This window comes from Colobus angolensis, unplaced genomic scaffold, assembly GCF_000951035.1.
Source record: "Colobus angolensis palliatus isolate OR3802 unplaced genomic scaffold, Cang.pa_1.0 Scaffold153, whole genome shotgun sequence".
Taxonomy (NCBI): Eukaryota; Metazoa; Chordata; class Mammalia; order Primates; family Cercopithecidae; genus Colobus; species Colobus angolensis.
The window spans coordinates 6,006,359-6,026,458 of NW_012114633.1; the positions used below are offsets into that span (position 1 = coordinate 6,006,359).

Here is a 20,100-nt window from a genome sequence, read left to right on the forward strand (position 1 = left end):
TATATATATATATATATAAATGTGATATCGTCCCAAAATAAGCATAAACTAATAGGGGCTTAGGCAAACCAGGCTGTATAGACATGAGACAAATATATAAATAGATATTAGAAAGCTCAGATATAACTCAGATATTGTATATATACATTACACATAATATAATTATATATCTAACATAAGTAAACTAAAGTATATTAGAGAGAGAGAGAGAGCAAGAGAGAGAGAGAAAAAGGAGCAGTCATATGTAACAAGTTATACATGACCTTTTTGACATCATTGTCCTATTTCCATTCATCGATCATGTGGGTAATTTAGCTTCGTCCACTTGCCTAAAATCTGTCTGCATTGTCCATTAGTCTTCTATCTATTGCAGATGTTTTCTGTCCCTCAAGTACAACTTTTTACCATCCATTCAAATTGGCCTCTTCATTACCATTAAACACAAATTATTCACTTTCATTCTAAAGGATGTTCTATGTGATTTTCCCCACCTAAAATTGACTGACCCTCCTCATCTTCTTAACCAATCTGCCTTTTCACTACTATAAGGAGGCCTTCTTTCTGTCTCTCTCCCCTGGCTTCTTACTATGATTCCTTTAATATCTGTATTATTAGATATTGTGTTTGCTCTACCTCACTGTCTAGATTACAAGACTTTTTGAAGAAAAAGATAATGTGCTATATAGTTTATAGACTTCTCCCACCCTCAGCATTGATCACAGTGTTAAACATGTAAAGATTACTCACATTTTTTATTTATTAATTTTGTGATCCACAGTTACAAAAGAAGGAACAAATGATGGTTGGAAGAATGCGGCTCATATTTACCAAGTCTTTCTGAACGCCTTCTGCATTCATGCATCCATGTTCTTTCTAGGATTGGATAGCATTTTATGCCTATGTTAATATTTATGCTTTTGGCATTTCCTTAATATTTACATGTATACATGATGCCTTCGGTAGTCTACTGCTAATAAAGTTTTAATATTTACATGCATAGTAAACACAGTCTTCTCACTGCACCTTGCTGGTAAATGTCTAACTAGCAAAGAAATATGAATGTTCTCAGAAGTTCGTGCTAGTTGTGAGCCTTTTGACTGGACCTAACTATTCATGAAAAAAAAAAAGTCATTTTTTTTCTTCTGATTTTTATATATCCCTTTGCTTCCATACATCAACTCTTTGGTTTTTTGTTTTGTTTTTTTTTTGTTATTGTTGTTTTGAGAGGGAGTTTCACTCTTATTGCCCAGGCTGGAGTGCAATGGTGTGATCTCGGCTCACTGCAACCTCCGCCTCCCAGGTTCAAGGGATTCTCCTGCCTCCGCCTCCCGAATAGCTCAGATTACAGGCGCTCGCCACCACACCGGGCTAATTTTTTGTATTTTTAGTAGAGACAGGGTTTCACCATTTTAGTCAGGCTGGTCTTGAACTCCTGACCTCAGGTGATCGCCTTGGCCTCCTAAAGTGCTGGAATTACAGGCGTGAGCTACTGTGCCTGGCCCCATATATCAACTCTTGAGAGATAACTGGGAACAACATCAGCTTTATGATATTCTGGGGGGAAAAAATTCAGGTGGACTTAAAAAGCTACTGCCAACCCGATTCTAGTTGGCCACTAACTGGGAAACGGAACACCTATATACCTGACCCAGTTCCACATTGCTTCCTGCCAGCCTGCAGGTCCAGGGAAAGTAATTGGATGACATCCTGAAGATCATTTTGCTACTTGAAACTCTATCCCTCTCCTAAATGTATTCAATGTATGACCTCCAGACATACATTCCATTTATGTGGAAAAAAATAGAAAATAAAATCTATGCATATATAAATACATTTTTAAAATATTTTTCTTATCACTAGCCTTCTGAAACAGGTGTTATGTTCGCAAAGGGCCTAATGGACACTCAAACACAATCACTGATATAGTCAATTTATAAATCTGCATGAGGTTGTTATTATCTCCGTGGCCTCTTGTTGAAGGTGTGATTGCATGTAGGGGAATACTGCAAGCATGAGAACTTTCTGGAGAGAAACTATCCCTCACCAGCTAAAGAGTTCCACATCCAGCTGCATACCACAGGTCATGACAAACACTGTTTACAGTTCTTAAAAAACGAACAAACAAACAAAAAACCACTTCATCCACAGTCCACTTTCATAGTTCTAAAGAAGTATCTTGCCTTTCATAATGTGTTCTAAGACCAAGAAGCACAGGAACATCCCTCATAATCTAAAGATGCCTGCATAGTAAATCTGGAGCCTCATAGTCTGATTTTCTGACAAGCTGGCTTTCCAAAAATAGATAACAAGTTTTGGACAGCACCCAGCAAGTTTTCTACTTCCTGACAGGAATGCTGATGAGAAACAAAAATGTAGCACTTCATCTCTGCCAAAATCACTGCCATCGAAATGCAGTCACCCTAGATGACCACTGTCTACTTTTCTAATCCCTTTCTTCCTGGACCATCTTTAGTCTTAACACAGATAATTTGTTGCCCCAGTCATAAAAGTCCTCCAGAGAAGTGTTTCTCAAGCTTGAATAATATATAGATGTCTTTAAAAGGAAAAAAAAAATCACAGACTTCCAATTTGTAAGCCAAATTACTTAAAATAACATTCATTTTGTATGAACCAGTAACATAGTAGGAATAAATTCATTATGATTATTATACAACTATAAGCCAAAAATTGTGTACAAATTAATACCATGCAAACTACAAACTAATAAATTAATAATACTAATTTGATAAGACTTCTTTTGCTTAAAAAAGAAGAATCCTTATTGTAATATGAATTTAATAGTAACTGGTATAGGGCAGGTTAGTAATGTGGTAGGAATAGCTTAGACAAACTTGAGCTACTCTATGTTGTGTGTAATTCTCTTCCTTTTTTCTATTTGAATAATAGAAAATCTTTGCAGAAATGAAGTTAAGAAGTATTAATACAAAATGGTGGCTGGGTGCAGTGGCTCACTCCTGTAATACCAGCACTTTGGGAGGCTGGGGTGGGAAGATAGCTTGAGCCCAGGAGTTCAAGACCAGCCTGAGCGACATGCAGAGATCCAAAAATAAAATAATTAGCCCAGGGTGGTGGCCTGTGGTTGTAGACCCACCTACTCTGGAGGCTGAGGTGGGAGGATTGCTTGAGCTGGGGAGGTTGAGGCTGCAGCAAGCTGTAATTTTGCCACTGCACTCCAGCCTGGATGACAGCAAGACTCTCTCAAAATAAATAAATAAAATTTGTTGATCAGGAAAATTCCAACTCTGCCTCTTCTAGGAACACAGTGGAGTGGGGTTTCCAGCTTTTAATTGTATGTAATACCATTACATGGATCTGAGTGACCAGTGCAGATATGATCCCATGGATGCAAGACTAACTTTGGTGTGGTTGTTTCTAGAATCAGTCTGTGTTGACCATCTCAAGTCAATACTTGTTGCCTTCAAATGTTCAAGCTCTCTAAATACTGTTTGAATCAGCATTTTTGCCCCAAGACTTGTGTGGTGACCTATTTTGATTAGAACTCTTTCAAACTTAGAAAACTTGAACTTCATGCTTGTGACTGTGGACTATAGTATATTTAACATGTTCTGAACCTGAGCTTCAGAAAAGAGGGAATTTGGACATCAGTTCTAAAGGAGAAGCTGTGACAATTTTCTTTTTATCTGATAAAATTATTAAAATGTTTTTGCTCAGGTACTACTATTTTTTTAATTTTCTAATTAGTTTTCAGAATGACATATCTTAGTGGTTTAGAGCATTGACGTTATAGAAAGAAAGATGTGGTTTTTAATTCCAGTTCTGCTATTTGCTGACTCGGTCTGTGGCCTTGCAAAAAGATTACAAAACTTCTCTCGGCTTCAGGTTCCTCATTTATTTTATGTGGCAAGAAATATCTCAAAATTTTTGTAAAACTGTAATGAGACATCAAATTCTTAACCCAGTGTTGAGCACACAATTAGAGTACGAAGTATTAATTTTTGAGGGTGTTTTCAATGATGATGATGACCTATTTTCATCTGAGGTTTACAGCCAAAAAATGAGTGCTATTTGTATACATTTTATTATTGATCATTTTTAATGCAGCTAAAGTCTGTAAACTTGATCTGACGTATCTTTATTTAACATATTTTATGCTAAGATTATTTGAAAGAACATATATAGCACTTGAAAATTCAAATAGAGTTATAAAATACAAATTTTTTTTTTGTCTTTGGATCTTATAAGTAATTGAAAGACATACAGACCTATATTTTCAACTTTATCTTATGACCTAAGGTACAGATCTGTGTACTTCCTAATTTCAGTTCATTTCAGCAAACATTGAGTGTCTCCTACATGGGAATAACTACCACAGGTACGGGGAGTATAGAATAATAAGAGGATAATTTTGTCCTTTATAGGTGTGTTTGTCAAATAGGGAAAAAGATAAATAAATAGATGACTTCAATGCCTGTGTTGTAACTCTGCTAAGACAGAGACCTGCGCAAGGGTTATGGGAGAACAGAGTTACAATAACATTTTACATTCATTAGACAATGTCAACATTAAAGTATTCTATGTTTTCAAAACTTGAGGTCTATCTTCATCTTCCACTTCAAATTCATTTGCCTGGATGCTGGCTAATGCATGGACATAGTCTACAATTTCATCTTTATATTTAGATATTTTTCTAAGTAAAGCCACAATGAAAAAAAGCCACCAAAAGTTACAAAAAATACAACATTCTAAGTAGAATTTATTCTATAATGTTTCATAATATATTGGAAAAATATTACATCTTCTGAATGCAGAAACACTAGAATTATTTCATCTCCAGCTCTCTACCTGCCCAAATTCAATCTGGTGCTTAATTTTAGCTACTCCCATGGTAACTGCTTCGGTTATGGTAATTTTATATTATTCTCTATTGAAAGTTACCGAATTCAACCTAAACATGCCTGGTTGAATTTCCTTCATGTATTCAATGAGATCAGAACTCGTCTTTTCCTTCTTCAATAATTTCAGTGGCTCATTATTGTCTGCATTGTAAAATCCAAATATAGTAGTATTCAAGAACCTTCTTAATTTGACCTAAATGTATTTTTCCAGCCTTGTATCCCACTATAGTCTCTTTTGTGTTATGTTCTCCAGATAGCCTGGAGTTTGCAAAGTACCCCCAAGCCAACTAGAAACCTTCTGACCTTTGTGTTTTTACTTTCCTTCATCCATATGCTTCTCTGTATCCTCTGCTTACTAAAATCCCATTCTTCCTAAAAAAACTGATCACAGACTAAATGCTAATTTTTACTTTACTAAAATTTTGTAGGGTTTAAAATTTTACATATATGTCATGAAGAAAGTTTTTCTCATGCATTATTAGACATCTTAGAAGAAAGTATACTCAATAGCTGTATAATCTATAATTTTACTATGGCTTTCTTTCTTTGTGGCTTTGTTTAGACAAATCCCCGAAGGACACTGACTTTATGAACTCTGTCCATGGATTAGGCAGTATCTAGGCAAAGAAATCCAACCCAGAGAACATCTACCCAATTTATTTCCTTCCCTTTTAATATGCGGAGGGAGTTTCTGTCTGGGCAAGGTTTCACTCAGTCTATTCTTCATGACCTTTCAATTTCAAGTTCACTGGCAACCCTCCTTCTACTATCCTCAGGTAAGTGGCCCAGTGTACACATAGGGGAGAAAAAAAAGGTCCACAGTGCTTGTTTTTCCATTCCCTGCCCCGTTTTTTTTGTTTCTTTATAGATGATTGGTTTCCACGAATTTAGTACCACTTCGCCTGATTAATGAGTAGAGATACATACTCTTTCTTTTTTACAGAGAGAGGGACAGGTTTACCACACATTCCTACCCAGAAACAGATTCCAATCTCTAATCTCTAGCCTTTTATCTATTACCTCAGGACACTGGACTCACTCTAACATATTTTTTCTATCATATATTTTGAGCATTATAATTGCAGATAATTTGGATAAAAAAGAAAATAAAAGAAGAAACACTGGCCATATCCACATTATGCAGAAACAATCACTGTTGGCATTATAGCATATTTCATTTTACTATTTCCTTGTGTTTTTTTTCAACTTATCACAAAGTAAATAAAGTTCAAGACTGGAAGTAGCTGCTTGAGGAGATGTAACAATATAGAATAAGATCAGCATAAAATTATCTTTTTGTAAAATTTAACCTAGCAAATGTCTAAGCTCCCTACCTAATAAAGCTATCTCTATAGTAATCATCCTCCCAACTGACTACAAGTCCTTTAAATATTTGCCCAATGCATACATATATAAATTCTATTCTCATTTATATGTGTTTGTATATGTATATGTATGTATTTGTGTGTTGGCACAAAATATAAATTATTACATTCTCTCGATTCTAACTTGCAGGTTTTTCTATATTCTAACAATTCTAATCATGGTGAAACTTATAACTGATAGTGTATAATAGTGTAATTATGTATTTTTTTTTCTTTCTTTCTCTTTTTCTTTTTTTTGAACTGGAGTCTTGTTCTGTCACCCAGGCTGAAGTGCAGTGGCACAATCTTGACTCACTTGCAACATTCACCTCTGGAGTTCAAGTGATTCTCCTGCCTCAGCCTCCCTAGTAGCTGGGACCACAGCTGTGTGCCACCATGCCCAACTAATTTTTGTATTCTTAGTAGAGACAGGGTTTCACCTAGTCAGCCAGGCTGGTCTCAAACTCTGGACCTCAGGTGATCCACCCACCTCAGCCTCCCAAAGTGCTGGAATTACAGGTGTGAGCCACCGTGCCCGGCCATGTTTTTCTTTCTTCATGAGTAGTACATAAAATAATAGTGCATCTTCAAATTAATGACATTTAGATTTTATGTAAATGATATTTCATATAACATTTGGCAAGCTATAAGCAGTTTCTTGTCCCACATTGTACCCTTCTACTTTTGTTGGCATGGGGAAGAAAAAAAGTGTTGAATAGTAGATAAATTCATAGCAGTAAGGTCCATGTTTTGCTAAATGGTTTAGGCACTTTAAATGTCGTTGTAGGTACATAAATTTGTGAAAAGTTTCAGTGGAAAATTCAGCAACATCTACCAAGTTATAAATTGAATATAGATTTTGCATAATTCTAATTTTAGAAGCTTGTCCTCTGGAAGTACCTGAACCAGTGTACATGGGTATTCATGAGCTGTTGTCTGGAATTGAAAAACATAAATTATAATAATCTATATGTCCATTTGACTAAATATGCTGTAGTTAACTCATAAAATGAAATACTGTACCTACATTAAAAAGAGTGAGGTCTATATAAAAATACAGAGACACAGCCACAAAATATTATCAAGTATAGTAATAAATATAGAATATTATACTAATACATTTGCATATGCAAACAATTTGAAGATATATAAACCATCAGTAGTGGTTAAAGGGTAAGAATCAAATTATGGACAAATTTTGTTTTACATTTGTTATACTTTCATATTATTTCAAATTTTACAAAGATAATTTGAAGTAAATAATTTATATTTCTCTTTACTACAAAATTATAAACAAAAAACTTTTAAAAAGATTTGTTATACGATTCCCTAAAAAGTCTCAGAAGACAAAAATAAATGTACTTAACAAGTTGTAAGATATTTCATAAAACCTAGTTTGCTTAGTAAAACAAAAGCCTAAGTAGGCAAGCCAAATGAGAGTCATAAGAAAGATACCACAGTAAAGATTCCAAGTGAATATATGATTCAAAGTTTACTGTGTAAATCTCAAAGCAAATTTAAATTAACAACTGTACCTGTAAAACTGAGTTTACAGCACCGTCTTACAGTTTAGCAGTCACACTACATCATGATAGTTACTGACATAAAAAACAAAAGTGGATCCTGAATTCTGAAACCTGTCAAAACCCTGTAGACAGAAGGTACCCAACTTGTTATTAATGGCAGGATCAAGACAGAATGCATTTGATTAATAAATTCCCTTTGGAAAAAGAACAAAAGTCAGGTTAGTGTCTTTTTTATTCTATCTTAAATTTCTGTGAATAATTATAATCTCAACTAAAAAATCACATTTTGCCAAACCTTTGTATTTTCTTTCATTGTAGATAGCAAAGTCTTGATTTTGAATAGGTGAGTGCTGATCTATATGTAGAATAAATTTGCTATTTGGAAACAAGTTTTTCTCTTCAAGAAGTGAAAAAAATTCGAATGGAGCTAAAATGTTTTTAAGAAACCATTTGCTTCATTACTTTAATTTTACTGTGATTTATGCTACAGTAACCCAATGATAGTCTTACTGCTCAGAGTTAAAAATCATCTTAAGAGAAATGAATTAGTTTACATATCAGGTAAAATTTATGTTCTGAAGAATACTCGCCTTACAATGATTCCTTAAATGACAATAATTTATTGCATCTTTAAAAACTTCTAAAAGTTAATTACATATAATGAAATATCCTTAGTGATTAACTTCACATTTTAATACACTATCGAAATATTGTCATTTTTAGTGTTGGGAACCTCACTGTTGATCTGGGTCAAAATTCTGTTGTGTTGAATGATCTATGTAAGCAGAGGTTGAAATCAGGGCAACATAAGATAGATAAACAACTGACATTGCATCAGTCATGGACAAGGAGGAGCAAGTATCTGATAATAGGGGTATTTACATACCAAATCCCAGGCTGTCAGAAGCAGCGTGCCAGACACTCTCTGATTCAGAAGTCATAAAGAGTGTTAGTAGAGGCAATCTGATGCCTTGGATAATTTAGTGAAATTTTCTCTGCTGGCATCTATGCTGGTCAACTGGCTGTTTGCTCTCAAACCAACCCCCTGCTTTCAACCTGTCTTGTGTGGTTTTTATGGGGAACTTTCTCCTCTGGCTTCTGAAAGGATTTGGTAAATGGCAGCCATTGTTGGATGACTGGATGGTCAAAGGAAGACAGAAGCTAGCATACGTCTCTCCACCACATCTGTGGTGTATCTTCCACGGTTTCAGCTTCAATGGAAAGGCCCGAATGGTTCTAGGGTTTACCTGCTGTTCTTGGTCTATGACAACAGAGGCTCCTCTTCTCATACCTCCAATCTAGGGACTGTAGCCCCATATGTACTAGGCTAGCTTTTTCTCATTTTGAAATAACCTTGATTTTGTGATTGGGCCATGTTTACTGTAGGTTCTATGTGGGAAAAGAGAAGAAGTTTGCTCCCTGTCAACAAAAAGTTTTCTCCGTTCTGGAATAAGGGGGCTTGATGTCTGGCATTGCTATTAAGATGTAACAACTAACATTTGCAAATAAGGATACAATTTACAACCACATTCACACATGTTATCTGCAACTTACTATGGGCAGATGTATCTTACACACAAAATGCTAAAGTGAAATTGATGTATAAGTTGCATGTCATTTTATCATACACATCTATTTCGAAGTTACTGTGGGTGTTTAAACAGGAAAAAAAAAGGGATAGCAATTTCCTCTGTTTTCTCTGTTTCTCAAATTAGGCTAATTGCATCTAGTGCATCTCTTTTGTTTCTGAGCATAGGTGATAACTGGAAGCTCATGAGTTCAAAGTGGTGGCAATTAATCATTTTATATTCTACGCTGTGCAAGAATGATACTACACATCAGACACATTGGAAAAGTTCGTACGATAGTACGACTCAATTACAACACCACTCTCCTAGACTGCTAGAAAATCCCTCTAATATAAATGATTCTTAGTGACAGGAAATGTCAACATTTTCTAGAATGTCTAGCACACATTCTCACCATTCAACTTTGATTTATGATGGCATATCATCATGTCAAAGGATACAAAATACAGGCATGTGGGATAAATAAGCCTAGAGATCTAATGTACAACATGAAGATGACAGTTAGTAAAAAAGTATTGTGTTAGGGATTTTTGTTACATAAGTAGACTTTAGCTACTCTTGTCACACACACAAAATTATAACTGTGAGAAGATGGATATGTTAATCTGCTTCGCTATAGCAACTATTTTACTATCTATATATATCCCATAACATCATTTTGTAAACCTCACACATACACAATAAAAATTACTTTAAAAATCATGCACTATAATCCCCACATAGGATAAGGTAAAACATAAAGGGCTACATATGATTTAAAACGATATTTTCATTTAACAAATCCTAGAAGGATTTGTAATCACTGCGTATATACCTAGTTAAAGACTTAAGTAAAATTAAATACTCTGTTTTAGATTATAGTTCTGATTATATATATATAGTTTGGCACAAGGATGTCACCTGTCTCAAATTTCTTCTCATAAATTATTCTCACAGTATTCATTCCCTCTCATATTTCCCAGAATATTTTTTGTTACCTGAGTTACTATATGAAGACACTCTAGTCTTTATTTAAATATCTAGAAGGCAGGAGGTGGTAAAAATTGTTTATATCAATTTGAGATTTTTTCTCATTTTTTCTCACTTTGTTTTATTTCTTTTCTTTGCTTCTACAGTCTGTTCATCTCAGGTTTATTTGGCAAAAGACTGCTTCTTGCTTAAGGCAAAATCTATTCACCTTCATTAACTACTGGATTCCTCGAAGTTCTATTTTCTGCTAATATTGGACATTTAGCAAATCTTCCTCATCTGTATTTGCTTGTATCACATCTCACCATTTGGCAAAGCCATTAAAGTTTTCTTGTATTGATTCCTTGCCATATAACAACTTATCTGTAGTACTGGTTTATTAACATCAAGCAGTTTAGCTGTGCTACCGAAGAGCACCAGGTGCCCCTCACTGAGAGTAATTCCAAAAGAGCTACAAACTAACGTTGAGCTGAAACTAATTTTCTCTTCTGATTTAGCAAATGAGTGCTCCTTTTATTACCCTAATTGTATTTTACTCTTGTGTTTTTGAAAACCATTGATTGATCCCATTGACAAACCAGCTTATCTGTCTGATGTAAAATCAATGTTTCATTTCACTGGCTTTAGCAATATTGCTTCCTTTGCAAAAACATTTAACTCATCTAAAACTAAGCTTCAATTTATGAGAAAAAAAAATGCTACCGAGACAAACATCTCATCTGGACTCATTCCTTGAAACTTAAAGCTTGCTATTCCTGAATTCCTCCACTTTAAACTGTGATTGTATTACATCATTCAGCGTGTGTTTAGTCAAGAGAGGTAACTCTTCCTCAGCTTCAGTGTTTTTGTTACATCACAAATAAAAACTTTGCTCATTAGAATTTTTTTAAAGCTAGATATTTGTGAACAAATGATATGTAAATGAATATGTGTGTGTGTGTGTATGTGTGTCTGTAAGAAATTTTCAGCAGTTACATCGTTGAAGAGTGGTTTTTATTACGTACAAATAGTTTGTTCATATAAAGAGTAATCATAACACTTCTCTTTAGCAAATGAGATTTTTTTAATTCATTGGAGAAAGATCTCAATATAGTGGACACAGGGTTTTGTTAAGCATTTTCCTATAATTGAAATGCACCAATTTTTTTTTTATTATACTTTAAGTTCTAGGGTACATGTGCATAACGTGCAGGTTTGTTACATATGTATACTTGTGCAATGTTGGTGTGCTGCACCCATCAACTCGTCAGCACCCATCAATTCATCATTTATATCAGGTATAACTCCCCAATGCAATCCCTCCCCCCTCCCCCCTCCCCATGATAAGCCCAGTGTGTGATGTTCCCCTTCCCGAGTCCAAGTGTGAAATGCACCAATTTTATTAAATGTCCCTTCATTCATTCAGATTACTATTTTACGTGCACATGCAACAACATTAATCTATAAACAATATACAACATGAAAGCCTGAAATTCACTATCACATATGGCTTACCATGTTTTCCTGATGTTTTCAGAATTTCACGGTCCCTCATGGTGTCTCGCTCCAGCAGACAGAGGATTGTGTCGTGCCAATGAGAACAGATTCTACTACAATTCAGTCATTGGGAAATGCCGCCCATTTAAGTACAGTGGATGTGGGGGAAATGAAAACAATTTTACTTCTAAAAAGGAATGTCTGAGAGCATGTAAAAAAGGTATAGAAGATACTCTTCCCATTAATTGACTAGTGTTTAAGATAGCAATTGAATTTAAATGATAATCTATTAAATATGAAATTATCTTTATTTTAAGAAAGTATGATCTAGCTAACAAATGTCCTCTTCAATTACATTTAGATAATATTGCTAGATATCTAACTGTAATTTCTTTTAATGTCCTCATCGGAAAAGAATCAATTTAAAACAAATTAAACATTTTATTCTTTTAATGTTCAAATACTAAGCATTCACTTTAAAAGACTATACCAAAATTGCTTTAAGCTTTCTTGTAATACAAAAAATTTTAACATATTTATTAATGTCTTCTGAATATAAAAGTAATGCATGTTTATAAAATACTAAGAAGAGTATAAAAATGCAAATACAAACTACCTGTAATTTAATCAACCACATACAGCCACATTTCTACTTTTTAAAAATAAAGCAAGCATGGATTTGTAACAGAAGGTGAGCAAATAATAAAAATGAACGGCATGCTTATCCATTTTTATTAACTCATATATGCAAAGTAACTTCCTTAAAAATAGATTGTTCTACACGAATACATGAACATATTAAAGGCTTTTAAATCAATAACATCTTTTGGATTTAAATTTTTTTTTTTTTTTTTTTTGAGACGGAGTCTTGCTCTGTCGCCCGGGCTGGAGTGCAGTGGCCAGATCTCAGCTCACTGCAAGCTCCGCCTCCCGGGTTTACGCCCTTCTCCTGCCTCAGCCTCCCGAGTAGCTGGGACTGCAGGCGCCCGCCACCTCGCCCGGCTAGTTTTTTGTATTTTTTAGTAGAGACGGGGGTTTCACCGTGTTGGCCAGGATGGTCTCGATCTCCTGACCTCGTGATCCGCCCGTCTCGGCCTCCCAAAGTGCTGGGATTACAGGCTTGAGCCACCGCGCCCGGCCGGATTTAAATATTGAAAGATACTTTGAGAGGATTTTAGATAAAATGTTTCATTGTGTTATTTTATCACACATTAATTTATTCCTCTTCCTCTTATAGGTTTCATCCAAAGAATATCAAAAGGAGGCCTAATTAAAACCAAAAGAAAAAGAAAGAAGCAGAGAGTGAAAATAGCATATGAAGAAGTTTTTGTTAAAAATATGTGAATTCGTTATAGCAATATAACATTAATTCTACTAAATATTTTATATGAAATGTTTCGCTATGATTTTCTATTTTTTCTTCTACTAAAATGCTTTTAATTAATATGTTCATTAAATTTTCTATGCTTATTGTACTTGTTATCAACATATTTGTACCAGAGCTGCTTTTCTAATCTTGCTAAATTGCTTATTCTATGTCTGTAATTTATCAGCTGGCTACTGGGAAATTACTTATTCTCTGGATCCTTCTGTATTTGCATTTTACTACAGATTATCATACTACCGGCTACATCAAATCAGTCCTTTGCTTCCATTTGGTGACCATTTGTTTGAGGATACGATCATGTAAATGATTATCTCCTTTATAGTCTGTAACCAGATTAAGGAATATAGCTCTCAAAAAATCAAGAACTTCTTGAGTTTCACATAGAAAATGGTGACAAACACCTGCTTCTGATAAAGATTATTCAATTGTGTATTTGAAAAGACTGGTAATAACAGAATTCTATTATGTGCTTCCCTCCTTAGACATAGCTTTTCTCCTATTGTACTAACCAGTACTTCCATCAATATTGAGCTAAACTGTCTTTGAACAGTCAACTCTGCATCATGTGCCTGCCTGATTTGGATTGGTTTCACTTTTTTTTTATTTGACCGTAGCCCATTCTATCAGTCAAGATGATTGAATAATTGTTTGTCAAATACAACTCTTGATAAGGAGAAACTTTATGGAAACAATAAGTTTTATGGCAATCGAAAGGGAATTATTTATATGTACTTCCTAATACTATGCTTCCCAATATTTTCTCTTACTAAATATAACAAAAATATTTAAACCTTCTGAAATCTATTCCATTATCATTAGGATTTGCACACAATGCAACTAATAATTCATGCTTTAAAAAGGTAGGTTATTTCTGTTGAAGAGAAAATTATCAGCAAGGAAGTGTCTACTAGAAAATTCATGTGCTAGTCACTCTTGGGGATTTAATATTTCACTGGAGTTAATTCACTATATCCAGACCTATATCTTTCATTTATTGCTGAGCCATGTGCAGTCTGGTATCTCAATAACCTCAACAACCTCCAAGACACGTCAGTTTCTGTAGTGTTCACCTCAATTTGACATTTGAATCGGAACTGATTTAGAAACAACCACTTCATTCATCTGGTATAGATTCATGACTTCTCACTAACAATGATAGTATAATTCTGCCTGTTCTTCAGGATTGAAATTTTGAACTCAGTTTAGATTTCTTGTTTTAGATTTCTTGTTTTCCCTCATATACCACATCTAAACAGTCTCCAAATCTTTATGCTTTTTTTTTTCCAAAAAAATTCACCCAATCTCTAGGCTTTTTTCTTTACATTTTTTTTTTTCCATTTTGTTTTGTTATGTTTTCTTAGACAGGGTCCCACTCTGTCACCCAGGCTGGAGTGCAGTGGTGCAATCACGGGTCACTGAAACCTCCCACCTAGCTGGGACTACAGGTGCGGGCCACCACACCAACTAATTTATGTAATTTTTGTAGAGACGAGTTTCCTCATGTTACCCAGGCTTGTCTTGAATACCTGGGCTCAAGCAATCTTCCAGCCCCAGCCTCCCAAAGTGCTGGATTACAGATATAAACCACAATGCCCCCATTTTTACTCTTTACTGCATTCTTCCCATCAGTATTAATTCCTCAGAAATTTAGTACATTCCTCCACCCTTTCAAAATGCTCGCAGAACTCACACTAGTTGGTACTTAACTACGACCTTCAACCTCACCATTTAATTTTGATGTATATTTTTGGGTTTACCTACAGTACTTTCTTTCATGACTATTTTGATTTAGTTAAGAATGCTCACGGTACACTGAATGTTAATTACTCAGCTAATTCACACTAATTTCCTGTTTAAAAATATGATCCCCTCCAGGCCATTCATGTAAAGTCAGGGTACAGCCCAGCTACAGACTTACTGTGTTTCAATATGGAATATGAAAAGTACTAACATATAATTACAAATCATTTTCTACTGTGGTATACAAATTTTATCATTGCAAAATAGTATCAGCATTTTTCACTTAAGGAAAATGTTACATCTTGATTCAAATGTTCAGTACATAAATAATTGCCTTGAAGTGAGTCTTTGCTGTGGAATTTGAGAGTTTTGGAAATCAAAGGCCCTTGTGAAACATTTCCTGTTGCTGTTTATTTATAGATAGCAATAGCTTCAAATAAGTGGGAAAGTCTACTTGGGTGAAGTGGTAAATAGTCACTAAGATTGTATAAATAGTGCATTTGTGAGTTGTGTAATTGTTTTCTCCAACAATAACCACTGGTCCATTGGTTCACTACTTACTCAAGAAAGACATGTACTGAGATGGCTTGAAATGTTTAATGCATGTGAACGTTATTTTTACCTTGTTTTGGAATAAGACCTTTATGGTATTGTCTTCCTTTGTCTTCCACAATCAAATGCATCTAACTGTGAATTGTATATGGAATTACATTATTCAGCATATACATATATTTACCTGCTTTGTTCATTCTGTGTATTCAAAATTAACAGATCATGCTGAAAACCACTCAAATGATTATATTTTTTACATTATAAGAAGTAAAATATATTATTCTGAATAATGAAACCTGGCTGTTGGACTCACAATGATTTTAGTACATAAAAAAGAATCCAATGCTCATTAGTTATCATAAAGGTACAGAATCTTAAGATCAAAAAAATTGTTTCCACACTCTGCTTTTATTTCCTTTAATTGGAATTGTTAATAGTTGCCTTTTAATTACAAGTACTCATCCATATATTATAATTTATTTGTCAAACAAATTAGTACACTATGTCCTAACAATCTATACATTTTAAATTTACTCTGCTACATATGTGTTTTCATCACTGATTTCATACATAATTGTAAAAATATAGACATGTATATTTAAATATATGTTATATAACTATACATTACATAACTTCTTATCCTGACTATTGTATTTGGCCTAGTCCATCTCTATACCGGAAGAAAAAAGACAATGACACTAAACTAGCTAACTATTTAGGTCTTTTGTTGATTCTTCCATCAGCTGCTCCTCCTCTTATCTGGTTTTTAGCACATTAGCATTTTTATTTAGTGTTTCCAGCTTCTGACTTTAAGTGTTTTCTCAGGGACTTTGGCTGTGGTGTACTTTAATCACTTTCCCCACATTTTGCTAGGTAGAACAGAAAACCTTGATTTTGTTGGTCCTGCAGGTCCAGTTTCTGAACTACTTTCAACCACATAGCTAGTTTCTTGGTTAGAATTACTCAGAGTACTTATAAATATAAGAAAGATTTAGATAGTTGGTGCATGGTAATTTATTGTACCAGGAAGAGAGAGAGAGAGAGAGAGACTTTAATCTTATAATAAAATGGAGCATTAGGACAATGAATATAATTTCCTCATCAATTTAGCCACAGATTATACAATTTCTAGCCCAATCAGTTTGAAATAAAACAGATATATTTGAATCACAAAACTGAAAAGACCAGAGGAATTTGACTTGAGTATAGATAGATTCAGGGTCGCATATTAGGCCAATAAAACTCAGGCTATCTTTGGCTCATGGTTCTGCTACCCACTATATTTTGCTTTTGTTTTCTAGTTGCACAAGGTTTCAATATGACTTTCAGAATTTAAGGTCCACATCTTTTCAGGGTAAAGTCTTCTAAAAAACTGTGGATTATCCTACCTCAAATAATTGAGTTAAAGTCCTGGCTTCACGCTCATTGACCCGAATGTCTTAGGTCACCCTTGAAGCTAACATCATGTTTAGAGAAATATGACTGTCTGATCGAACAATGTTGATTCACAAGTCCACTCCTAAATATCTTTCTGGTGTAAACACTATCTGAAACTTGTAATCTGACTAGCAGGGCTGGGACTAGAGTGAGGCAAGTGAGGTAATCTCTTCAGGCACAACATATAAGGGAATGTTTAAAAATCTCAGTAACCAAGATAGATAATATGGTAATGCAACATGTTTAAAAAATTAAAATTACAGCAAACATCCATGATAAATAAAATATCAGAATTTTTAAAAAGACAGGATCAATAACCAAGTCATACTGGAATCTAAGGCAAAAGGAAAAACTAGTAATACTAATAATTTTTAGTAAATGGAAAATATTTCAAATTTAATTATTGTTTAATATAATAAAAATACTAACATGTATAAGCTAAATTATTATTATCAATAGAGAAAGACAGATCATTTAATGAAAGTTAATGCTTGTTTCATGATTAAAACTTTTAGTAAACTAAAAAAGAGACATGATAATATGAGGATGGATAGCAACTAAAAACATGCAATAACATGATGCTAAGTGTTAAAATTTTAAGAACATTTCCACTAAAGTCCACTATCTGTGCTATACAACATAGTCAAGCAATCTTAATTTGTAACTAATGCAAAAAGGCAAGGAACAGAAATTAGATATAAATATTACATTATATTTTAGTTAGATAATATGCTTATCATAATTGAAAATTCAAGATAATCTGAAGCATAACAATTAGAAATAAATAATACTGGAGTTTAGCAAGATTGCTATATGAAAGTTCAACATACGAAATTGAAACAGGAGAAGTACCCTTGTCCGGATAGGGGCATGTGACGGGTAAGGGGCTTGCTTCTTCAGTGCCCGGCTGCGCAAACCTCCAGGAGAGCATACAGAGAAGCAGGCCATGGGGCTCCAACCCCACGGCAGTGACTAGGGGTGGATGTTTAGAGCTCCTGAAGCCCCAGTGGGTGTGTGTTACAGGATGCTCTTTTAGTTCTGCTCTTTTAGTTTTGCCGTCTGTAGGCTTGTGTTAACCAGCTCATAGCCCCCCCTTACTCATCACAAGGACGGAAGGATTTCTGTATTCCAGGGTTTCTTGCCTTGGTATACCAGAAGAATCAGATCACGCGTGGGCTTGGAGAATAAGTCCAAGGTTTTATTGAGTAGAAGTAGTTCTCAGCAGATGTGGGAGCCAGACGGGAGATGGACCAGGGGTCCGGCTGCTTAGTGGCCCGTGCTCTCCTCCTCCTGATCTTGCCAAACTGCCAAACTCCACATCATTCCTCCAGTCAATGGCCTGCTGTCCTGCCAGTGTCTGTCATGTGCTCTTCCACCGGCATGCTCGCCTGACGTCCTCTCGATGTCCAGCTGCTTGTGTCTTCTTCCGCTGATCCCCTCCTCTGAACGTCCAGAAGCTTGTGTATCTGCCTGCTATAGTCTCAGTTTTTATAGGCCTAGGATGGGGGCGTGGTGGGCCAGGGTGGTTTTGGAAAATGCAACATTTGGGAACAAAGGCAGGAGTGCCTGTTCTCACCTAGGTTCGTGGGCACAAGTCGGAGGATGAAGCCCTAGCCAGGGACCGGCCTTGGCTCAACCCAGCACTGTCTCCCGTTCGGTATCATTTAAGGGGACCATGCTCTTCCCTTCCCAGAACGTCCAGAAGCTTGTGTATCTGCCTGCTATAGTCTCAGTTTTTATAGGCCTAGGATGGGGGCGTGGTGGGCCAGGGTGGTTTTGGAAAATGCAACATTTGGGAACAAAGGCAGGAGTGCCTGTTCTCACCTAGGTTCGTGGGCACAAGTCGGAGGGTGAAGCCCTAGCCAGGGACCGGCCTTGGCTCAACCCAGCACTGTCTCCCGTTCGGTATCATTTAAGGGGACCATGCTCTTCCCTTCCCAGCACTCCTGTATCAAAATCAATAGCATTTCTGTACACTAGGGAAAATGTACTAGCCACAATAGAACAGGAACCTTAATGTACCCAACAGTAAATCCCACAAAAGATGATTTTTAAAACTTTTAGATAAAAAAATCTTATATTGAAAATTCAAATATGTTACTGAAGTACATACATGGAGCTAAATATTTTCCTATTTATTGTAACTTCTATAATTAGTATTCACAAAGAAATAAGCCAATGATAACACTAGATTATAAGAAAGAAACTCTTGGTAATTAAAATGAAATAAACGTTTTTTAAAATCAAGAAATAGAAGATAAAGTTAAAAAAAATCTCAAAGCTATGGAAAGAAGAAGTCGTAAGAATGAAAAAGAAGATAGAAAAGGTAAAATTTCACAATTAGTTCAGGTGCCCTACCTTGAAGTGTCAAAAGGATTTGGAAAATAGCAGAGATAAGTAGAGGGGAGAGACATCTTACAGAAAAAGAATAATGGAGATTCCCTTCACTGAAATTGTGTGTGGTACCCAACAAATGGTAACCACCTAACATACCCCCTCTGCACACACATGCAATTTCAAATACTAGTAATGAAGAGAAAAGTCCTAGGGACAGGAGACTGTGTAGGGATAAGTCACATACAAAGAAATAGAAATAAAAAGGAATTGTACATTTCAATGACAGTAATGGAAGGAAACCACAAGACAGTTGGATGTAGAAGTCTGAGGGATGACAAATAGCTATTTACTTGCTTGAAGTCTGTTTGTATTAACTGATCTTTCAATTATGTGTGTGTAGTGCTTTGCTGAAAGATGGGAAAGAGGCTTTGGGAAAAAGTTTTAGAATATAAACTAAGAGATACTGTTTCCAGTACCAGTACTAACGTAGTGGATGAATTTTTTTGACCATCTAATTTCTCTGGCCCCATATTTACTTATATTAAGAATGAATGCTTTGGACTAGACTTAAAATTACCAAAAAATAAACAAGATTTTTGGTTTGGGTAATTTTAAGATTTTTATGGCAATACCCTCTATTTAAAAGTATCCTATACCAACATATGTTTAGCCAAAAAAAATGGAGTGATGTTCTGTGATTAAAAAACAAAAATCAACATTGGCCAGATTCTACTGTTAGCAATATCCATAACCCTCCTAGCATAAGGTTGTTATATACAGTAGTCTTCTATATTGTTCAGAAATAGCCTATGCTGATGGAGCTTGACATCTTCAAACTGACTATAC

At 35.1% G+C, this 20,100-nt stretch overlaps 1 protein-coding gene across 4 annotated transcripts in view; it reads left to right on the forward strand.

Moving 5' to 3' along the window:
- The window catches only part of TFPI (tissue factor pathway inhibitor (lipoprotein-associated coagulation inhibitor)), a 108,258-nt gene extending 94,969 nt beyond the window's left edge, over positions 1-13,289 (forward strand). For 2 of the 4 annotated variants that reach the window (XM_011936484.1, XM_011936486.1), the window contains exons 7-8: positions 11,842-12,021; positions 13,039-13,289. In XM_011936484.1, coding sequence (XP_011791874.1) covers positions 11,842-12,021; positions 13,039-13,145 — 287 coding nt within the window. In that variant the 3' untranslated portion in view covers positions 13,146-13,289. Of the gene's footprint in view, positions 1-778; positions 1,005-11,841; positions 12,022-13,038 lie in introns of those variants that run through there. The other 2 variants (XM_011936487.1, XM_011936488.1) reach the window with 1 other exon arrangement.
- Positions 13,290-20,100: the final 6,811 nt, after the last annotated feature.